Source organism: Pangasianodon hypophthalmus, chromosome 23, assembly GCF_027358585.1.
Source record: "Pangasianodon hypophthalmus isolate fPanHyp1 chromosome 23, fPanHyp1.pri, whole genome shotgun sequence".
In the NCBI taxonomy this organism is placed as follows: domain Eukaryota; kingdom Metazoa; phylum Chordata; class Actinopteri; order Siluriformes; family Pangasiidae; genus Pangasianodon; species Pangasianodon hypophthalmus.
In genome coordinates, this window is record NC_069732.1 from 1,957,501 (window position 1) to 1,967,327 (window position 9,827).

General features: G+C 40.7%; 2 protein-coding genes across 3 annotated transcripts in view; both read left to right on the forward strand.

The window, feature by feature from the left end:
- The window catches only part of seh1l (SEH1-like (S. cerevisiae)), a 12,183-nt gene extending 3,318 nt beyond the window's left edge, over positions 1-8,865 (forward strand). The window contains exons 6-9 of one of the 2 annotated variants that reach the window (XM_026945978.3): positions 371-511; positions 801-958; positions 1,321-1,468; positions 8,562-8,865. In XM_026945978.3, coding sequence (XP_026801779.1) covers positions 371-511; positions 801-958; positions 1,321-1,468; positions 8,562-8,727 — 613 coding nt within the window. In that variant the 3' untranslated portion in view covers positions 8,728-8,865. Of the gene's footprint in view, positions 1-370; positions 512-800; positions 959-1,320; positions 1,469-3,023; positions 3,332-8,561 lie in introns of those variants that run through there. The other variant, XM_026945979.3, reaches the window with a different exon arrangement.
- Positions 8,866-8,900: 35 nt separating this feature from the next.
- LOC128317277 (putative proline-rich protein 21) lies at positions 8,901-9,827 on the forward strand. Its single transcript, XM_053228669.1, has 2 exons — positions 8,901-9,532; positions 9,623-9,827. Exons 1-2 carry the CDS (start codon positions 8,901-8,903, stop codon positions 9,825-9,827), a joined length of 837 nt encoding a protein of 278 aa, XP_053084644.1.

The window sequence follows — 9,827 nt, forward strand, 5'->3', positions numbered from 1 at the left end:
GTGTGTGTGTGTGTGTGAGTGAGTGTGTGTGTGTTTATTTATTGTTTCTTCGTATTGGTGTAAAATGTGTATCATTGTGTACTAACACTTTGTACGCTACAGGTTACAGTCATCATCACATCATTACAGGGCGGAGCTAAAAAGCAAGAAATGGAAACGATGAAGCGTGAAATAAAGAAATAAGCAGCACAAACTGAAACACACACACACACACACACACACACACACACACACTCCCGTCACATCATCTCTTCCTCAGCTTACACACCATGTACACAGGGATGGAGATATTTACGTGCTAGCGTTTGAATTTGTGACCCCTCATGACCCCTAACGTTCGCTTCCTGATGTCGATCCTCTCTCCTAACAGGAAGTACGCCAAAGCAGAGACCCTGATGACCGTCACAGATCCGGTCCACGACATCGCCTTCGCCCCGAACCTCGGGAGATCCTTCCACGTCCTGGCCATAGCAACCAAAGACGTGCGCATTTTCAAGCTCGTACCTCTGCGGTGAGCGAGCGGATTAAACCAAATGCACGGCTGACACAAAAGCGACGACGATTAATTCTAGCTTTCTTATTGATTCACTTCATTCATCCAATTAAAAAAAAGCGAATATGGAAATTTATACTGATGAGGTTGCGAGAGTTAAAGCGAAACCTTTAATCAGTGCTCCATCCTTAATATCTAATGTGTGTTAATTTTTCACAAGATCATTTACATTTAAAAATAAATAAATAAAATAAAATGGCACGCGGACGTTGTGTATATTTCTGCTCTCCTCTCTGTGCTCCACCAGGAGAGAGAGCTCCACCAGCTCGGGCCCCACCAAGTTCGAAGTGCAGTTAATGGCTCAGTTCGACAGTCACAACTCTCAGGTGTGGCGCGTGAGCTGGAACATCACCAGCACGCTGCTCGCCTCGTCAGGGGACGACGGCTGCGTCCGACTCTGGAAAGGTCAGATGTCCTAAACGCTCATAAGCTAATGTGTCATGATGAGAAGATCACAGGACACACTGGCTGTAACATTAGTGAGCTCGCTAATAGCACAGGAACAGGATCGTGTCACATGAGGTTTCATCATTGCAGTAGCTAAACTCCTAGATGGTATTTACTCACCAATACTAGTACTGTGTTAACTGGTAGGACCTAGACAACTAACTCAATAACTCGGGCTCCAGAGCTAATAATACCACACAACTAAACAAAGAGCTCATGTGCTAGCTAGCTAATGACTGTTGAATAATTGTTTACAGTGTGTTCATGCTGTGTGTGTGTGTGTGTGTGTGTGTGTGTGTGTGTGTGTGTGTGGTGTTTAGCTAACTACATGGATAACTGGAAGTGCACAGGGATCCTGCGTGGTGATGGAAGCCCAGTGAACGGCTCGTCCCTCCCGGCTGCACCTCTGAACGCCGGCGCAGCTTCAGGAGCTCAGAACAGCAGCATGGGAGCTGCCAGTGCGGGCAGGTACGACCCGGCATGAAATCTCTGAAGTGTGTGTGTGTGTGTGTGTGCGCAGTGTGTGTGTGTGTGTGTGCGCAGAGTGTGTACTCTGAATTCGCACTCACGCATGCTAACTTCTTTGATGTTGTAAGCATGACGTGTTTTGTAGAACACAGAAAGCAAAATAATAGATTGTCCTGAAGCACCAGGCACGTGCTGCTGATGTCATACTGAGAATCTGGATAAATAATTCTCTGAATATGTTTTGAATAAGACGGTAAGTTGTTACTGTTTATCAGCACACGCCTGGTTTATTTAGGACATTTAAAGAAATAACTTCACAAACCGCTGCGTGATCAGTTCTTGGAGGTTACGGTATTTTCTGGATTATAAATCACTAAGGATTGCGAGACACGTCCTCCTCAACGCAACAGAAACTCTCTATAGCAACAGTGTTTATCCCGTTAGTGTTGCTTTGGCCTTTCCTTGGCTATGGTACGTGTGCGACACAGAGCCGTGATTTCAGCAACCAAGCAACATTTCAGTGCAGAGTTTCTCATCTATATGCAAATGAGCCATGATGCTATAAAGCAGCAAACGCTCAGCTCGAATGATTCCTTGGACCAGTCCTGTGGTGCGTGCCGTCCGACGTTTCTTCATTTCCCCAGAACTTTAGTTCCCTTGTACTTTCTGACACACAAAAATGGAAGAAAAACTATTTATTTAATTTGTCTTTAACTACAAGTGACGTGAGAGACCTGTCACCTGCTAGCGTGAACGTAAGGCTAGAGTCTGGTACGTTTTATTGACAGACATTCACAGAAACCTACGTTCACCCTTCGCTAGCTGCTTCACTTAAAAACCGTTATGTGGCTTTTTTTTTTTTGGTCTGTGCAGTGACTATATCGTGCTCCAGAAAGCTCATTGTGTTACGCTGTTCAAATGTTTTTGTGGCTGAAAACCAGCACACAGAAGTGCAGAGAGCAAATCAGATTGCAACCTTAAAAGATCCTGAAGCTTGTAGCCAGAAAAGTGCTCGGGGCTGGTGGCTAATGGTGTTTCAGAATTTTTTTTTTTCGCCACTCCACTCTTCGGAGGACAATAAGGAAGGAAAGAGGGGGGAAAAAAATTTTTTATTTATGTAGGAAAGAAATTATGTACTTGAGCAAGTCTACTAATCAAACAAAATTTGACAGCAAAACAGGAACGCTGTTTATCAGACTTTAATTTTATGCAAATGAGAAGTGCAGCAGCACAGCATCGGCCAATAGGAGTGAGGGAGGATGCTACCCGGGGTGAAACCTAACATAATGCTTTCTGGTAACCGTAACGACCAACGCAGAGCGATTTGGTGTCGCTTTCTGCTGTACAAGCTGAAACTCCTGCTGGAAGCCCAAAGAAATGTTTTATAGTCCAGAAAATACAGAAAGTCCAGTTCCAGGGCAGAAACCGATGATGAACTTCGTCCTGAATGAACGAGAAGAGCCGAGGCTGATTCGCTGTAACCTGACCTGCTCATGAGGTGTGTGTTTAACATGTCATGCCATGTTTAATGTGTGTGTTTGTCTTGTTTTAACAGAAAAAAGACTCAACTGATGCCAGGCTAATGTGGATTGGCTGTTTGCTGCATGACACACACACACACACACACACACACACACACGGAAGTCTTCATTCCCCTCCACAGTCACACCTCGTCCTCAGTCCACTAATCCACCAGAGGCGACTGCTGAGAGTGTGAATAATGGACCACATACACAAATACTGCCTGTGTGTGTTTTAATGAGTGTGTGTGTGTTTAATTTTCCACTGACACTGATGGAAATGTCCAACATCATGTTATGTATATTACAAAAAAAACAAATAGTAAATACAATTTTCTGTTCATTCTGTTTGTCTCTTTTAAAAAAAAAAAGAAAAAAAAAAAGAAAACTTGGTTGTTAATCAGCAAATGAATTAATCAATTAATGACTCCATTAAAATGTGCAAAACTGTTGATAAAGAAATAAAGCAATAAAGAAGATTTTCAATGATTTGATTCAAATTATAATCCAGTTAATTAAATAAAATAATTACATTTTAAGAATAAATTTTAAGCATGTTGAATTACCATTGTTTTATTTATTGCTTTAATCTTTTATCTCTTGATTTTGCTCTTTTTTTTTTTTTTTTTTTTTTTTTTTTTTTAACTTGTTTGATATTGATTTTTCAGTTGTTTTTTTTATGATCAGTTTATGATAAATAGAAGATGAAAAAACTATGCTAATGATAATGAAATGTAATATAATTGGTGATGGAGAGCCAGTTATATATTACATCATTACATTACATTAAAACAAAAACAAACAAAAAAAAGACACTTCCTGAGCATCATGGTGTATTTAACGTGAAACAAGTGACTGAGTATCAGTCGTGTTGTTTCATACTGTGGCTTCTAGGACGTATTAAATATCCCAATTCTCCCTCATTTTTATAGCTGATGCGTTTGGGAAGTTTGTGGAATTATAAATCACTCATTAACACATTAATCGACTAAAACTCCTGCAGTGTGGACTGATTTCCTGATGGAGTGTGTGTTCTGTTGTTACACGTCACTAACAGCAGAGAGAGACACTGAGCTCCTCTCAGCTCCTGCTTTTCACTTTCACTCCTCACATCACACACTGCAGCTGAAGTCTCAACACTCCTCCAGCTCTCAGTTCATCACTTACTATTCCTACAACTACGTACTTTATTCATACATGTAAGTGAGATCTAGTGAAATATTGTGTCTCATGAAGAGAGCTGTGTTTTTAAGTCTTCTATGCTGGAAGATTTTCCTAATATTGTCGTTCACCATGAATAAAACGTTAAACAAGCATCTCAGGATTACATTTTAATACACATTAATCCCTGCATGTGAACTACTTACACAGACGGGTTTGTTCACACACACACACACACACACACACACACGCGCTACACTGGGTTTAAATCAGTGTTTCTCTGTCTGAGCCCTCACACACACACACACAATTAAGTGAAGTGAAGTGAAGTGACTTGTGGCCAAGTATGGTGACCCATACTCGGAATTTGTGCTCTGCAAGTGCACACACACAGTAGTGAACACACACCCGGAGCAGTGTGTAATTAACCTTATACATGTTCCTATTCTCACAGCTTTCAGCCAATCAGAAATGGCATTTTAAAAGCCCTTAAACCCTGAAGCTATTTTAAATCCATTCCTCCATGATGTAACCCCTACACACTCATCCCTCATCCCTAAATTCTAACCCATAGCCCCTGCATTAAAGTAAAAACTCCCACACACCTGGGGCCGTATGTACACAGCCGCTCAGAGTAAAATTTTAGTCAGAAGTGTGTGAAAATACTACGAATGACGTCATTTTAGTCTTATTCCTAGACTTAAGAATGAGTGTTAAGACTAGGTCTCTGCTCCTAAATGATTTAAGAGTGCTGGAGAGGTATCTAACCTAGTTAGGAGTAACAAGATGGCAGCCGAGAGGCGGAGACCAGGCACTTTCCAACAAAGAAAGAATTTGTTGGAATTATATGATGACAGGCAGTTGATAAAATGATACAGGCTTGATTTTATTATACAGGTCTTCTTTTTCAAGTTCAAGTTGAGCTTTATTGTCATTCTGCTACATGTGTGGACATATAGTGGAACGAAATGTCGTGTCTCGCAGGATCACGGTGCTACATACAAGTTAACCATAAATATGAACATAGACGTATAAGAAAAACAATTTAGTTGACTATACAAACTTTACAAAACCTATACAAAGACTTTACATAGGTACTTTACATAGATACTGTAAATGAAATTGTGCATAAGAGGTATTTTGGGGGAATAGCGCAAGTAAACATATAAACATATATTATCAAACTGAGTCTTAGTGTGAGGGAGTGTCTATAAAAAGTGTTCAGTGTACATTCAGAGAAAAGAGTGTGTTACTACAGGTGGTTTGAATAGCCCACTCACCTGTGTGTAGCACACTCAGAATTGCACTTAACAGATTGTCAGTTTTTCATGAGTTGGGGTGAGGGGGTGAGGTGTACATGGTTTCAGGAGGTGGGGTTGTGGATGAGGTTTCAGACAGGGACAGGGAGATTGGAGTTGAGGGCTCTCACAGCCTGGGGGAAAAAGCTGTTGAGCAATCTGACAGAGCCAGCTTTGATACTCCGGTACCTTCTACCTGATGGCAGGAGCTGGAAGAGATTGTGGGAGGGATGGGTTTCGAATCCATTTTTTAAAGATAAGCAACTTCGATTTTTGGTCTTGAGTGCAATTTATAATGACATGATTCATCAGCTTAATTACTTCAATAGAATCACATTAAAATTGTGTAAAATAAAATGCATGTATTTATTCGTAATATTTTTGCACATGGCAAAGCAAATTTTAAAAATAAATTTAAATATTAAAATAACTATTTCAATATTTTAATGAAATCGTGAATGAATGATGTCATGCTGCTGTGACTTTCCCCTCGCAGGCTCACTATTGGCTGATTCAGAGGTTGAGGGCGGCCATTTTGGGTGACATCATTGTCGCGCTTAGTTCACAACACTTAAGTTCCTCCTTAGTCAGGACTTAAGAGTCAGTCTTAGACTTTGCTGAAAGTTGCTTTTAGCTTCTTTATAAAAAGCTCCTACTAGTACACAAGTCCTACTTTTTACCAAGAATTTTTTTTACACTTAAGACTTTTACACTGAAAGCTTCAGACTATTCTTAAGAACGTTTCTGAGAGGTTTTATACATACGGCCCCTGACTTTTTTTTTTTTTGTCCTGATGCACACATCTACTCTAAACAGATCTATAAACATACATATCTCTGTTCAACTGTCTTTAAACAATCCATGTCTACACTTCACTAATCAGACCAGGAAGTGACCTCGCTTTCTGACCTCTCTAGCTGTCTCAGGTCTGATGAGCTTCCTTCAGCTAAATACTTTACAGAAATGAATGTGATTGTCTAAGCTGAATCAAAGCATCAGCTACAGAAGCTGTAATAGTTCGTGTTTGGAGAATTGCCATTTGTTTCCTGTATCATGTATCAGCTCTGCTGCAGTATTTTTTCCAGTACGTGGTTCAGTACTGTGCTCTTCCATATGACCCTGAATTAAACCCTTTACCCTAGTCTTAATCTCTCATTTCTATAACCTACTAGGGTCATAAATCAATTGTTATAGGTTATAAATTATTAGAAATTGGTTATTATTGAAAAAGGACAAAACACCCTGTGTGTAAAAACATAAATCATATTTTTAAACTGAGGTGTAAATAATTTAATAAAATAAGCAAGGTGATTTACACACCTATGATAACTACGATAATTTACGCCAGGGGTCTTCAAGCTTATCCACAAAGGGCTTTCATTCCAACTGAGCAGGAGCCACACCTGATTCCACTTGTTTAATCAGATCAACTTGAGCTCCAATCAGTTCTCAAGCATGCCTCCTATTTGTCTGGAATGAAAGCCTACAGCTACACTGGCCCTCCATGATGATGTAACACAGGGGTCTTTAATGTCATCCGCAAGACTGAAGACCCCTGCTTTACATCATCATCATCATCATCATTCACACATTAACTGTGGGCCTGCTCCAGATTCTGAACAAAATTAGTCACATACTGATCGGAGGATACTAAACGGAACCGTACTGTAACGTAGCAGATTGAGTGGAATCATCAGTTGCTGAATCGGTGCGTTAAAGAATCGAAATCGTAACATAGTAGATTCAGCGGTTTCATCAATTATCACATCGTATCAGATTGAGTAGTATTGTCAAATACCGAATTGCTGCTTGAAAACCAAAAGCCTATCACAACGTTTCAGATTCAATGGTACAGTCAAACATCTTAATCTCTGCGTTGAGAATTAGGATAGTATCGCATTGTAGCAGATTCAGTAGTACTGTCAAATATCGAATCCTTGCCTAATGAATCAAAATCGTATCATTCATTCAGTCGTATTGTTATATATTTGAATTGTTGCATTATGAACTATAATCATATCATGTGGAAGCCTGAGGTTTACACCCCTATAACTGACACACCCTTATCCCTAACCCCTAAGCCATAAACCCTGAGTCTTATCTGCTAAACCCTGACCCTATCCTCTTAATCCCTAGCGAATAACCTGTGAACTCTAGACCACAGCACATCCCTGTAGTCAGTCATGTAGAGTGTGTACAGTCACACAGGTGTGTACACTGGCGTGATCCTGGGATCCATCACAAGTTCATCATAAAGTACAATAACAGATTTGAACGTGTTTTTGTATTTTTGGCTTGTTGGTTTGTTTGTGTGCAGAAAATAAAGACTGTGTATTACAGCATGGGGTGTGTTTACTAAATCTGCCATCTTTGCACCTGTGTGTACCATGTAACTGTTTTTATTTTAGTGAAGCATGCTTACATAGTACATTACAGAGTTCATAATATACTTTTTAAAAAAGTTAAATGTCTTCTAAAGAGAATATAAACACATCAGAATAATATATAAATATAAATTCTATAATACATTTCAATTAACATTTGTAAAAGGTTAAATTTTGACATTCACATGATTTTTGAAAATGGAGAATTTCATGAATTTTTTTTATTTTGTCACACCTAATTCACTAAGCACTATATTGGGAGAAAAATATGCATTCAATCCCGAATATATGCAGTGTAAAGTATATGCAAATTTTTAAGATTTTCCTGTTTTCATGTTTATTAGGTTTTATTTAATCAGACACTAGCTATAGAAACATTAACCTCAGTCTCAGGAGCAGTCCAGCGGCAAGTTATTACAGTGCAGCTGCAAATCACAGGTTTATATTAATTATTAATGCACTTGTTCTACTGTGTTATCGTTTCTATAGCAACAGCTCATTCTCAGGGACTTGTATGGTGGACGCTCCACATAAACAGATTTAAAAAAAAATGTCTATATGGTGGATAAGTCTTCTGTAAGGAGACATTTATTTAATATTTATGTAAGGAGTCTCCAGTGTCAGCACTTTGTAACAGTCAGAGGTAAAGCTGCTACAAAGCTTCAGGGTAGAGGAGTTTTATCGGTAACATGACATTGCAATCTGGTGTGTTTGTGTGTGTGTGTGTTAGATATTTTTTCCCCCACCTGGCCCCGCCCAGACTGGCGCACCTCCTCCCCCCTCCCTCTCTCCTCGAGCAGACGTGTGAAGGAGAACACATACACTCACAGCAGCCGTCTCTACTACACCGCCGATTCTCAGCTGCCTTGCCCAATCAGGACACAGAACACGAGTGATGTCACTTCCTCCCCCCATGTACCACTAAAAATGTTGTTTTAATAAATACTCTGTGCTGATCTAATAGAATTTACTTTTTTTTCCTCCAAAAATGATTATATATTTAATATATACTATTACTCTGATCCCTGACCCATATAAACAAAACCGCAATTCTTATAGCCTGTAATTCATGTACCTTAATCTCTACATCCTGTACCCAAACCCCTACATCCTGTACCCTACTGCCTGCATCCTGTATCCTAACCCCTACTTCCTTTACCCTAATCCCTGCATCCTGTTTCTTAACCCCTACATCCTGTACCCTAACCCCTGTATCCTGTACCCAAACCCCTACATCCTGTACCCTACTGCCTGCATCCTGTATCCTAACCCCTACTTCCTTTACCCTAATCCCTGCATCCTGTTTCTTAACCCCTACATCCTGTACCCTAACCCCTACATCCTGTACCCTAACTCCTACATCCTGTACCCTAACCCCTACATCCTGTACCCTAACCCTTGCATCATGTACACTACCCCCTGCATCCTATACTCTACCCCCTGCATCCTGTACCCTAACCGCTGCATCCCGTACCCTCACCCCTACATCCCGTACCCTACTCCCTACATCCCGTACCCTAACCCCTGCATCCTGTACCCTACTCCCTGCATCCTTTACCCTAATCCCTACATCCTGTACCCAAACCCCTACATCCTGTACCCTAACTCCTACATCCTGTACCCTAACCCCTACATCCTGTTTCTTAACCCCTGCATCCCGTACCCTCACCCCTACATCCTGTACCCTACTCCCTACATCCCGTACCCTACTCCCTAAATCCCGTACCCTAACCCCTACATTCTGTACCCTAACCCCTACATCCTGTACCCTAACCCCTGCATCATGTACAGTACACCCTGCATCATATTCTCTACCCCCTGCATCCTGTACCCTAACCCCTGCATCCCGTACCCTAACCCCTACATCCTGTACCCCAACATCTGCATCCTGTACCCTACCCCCTGCATCCTATACTCTACCCCCTGCATCCTGTACCCTAACCCCTACATCCTGTACCCTAACCCCTACATCCTGTACCCTAACCCCATTATATAA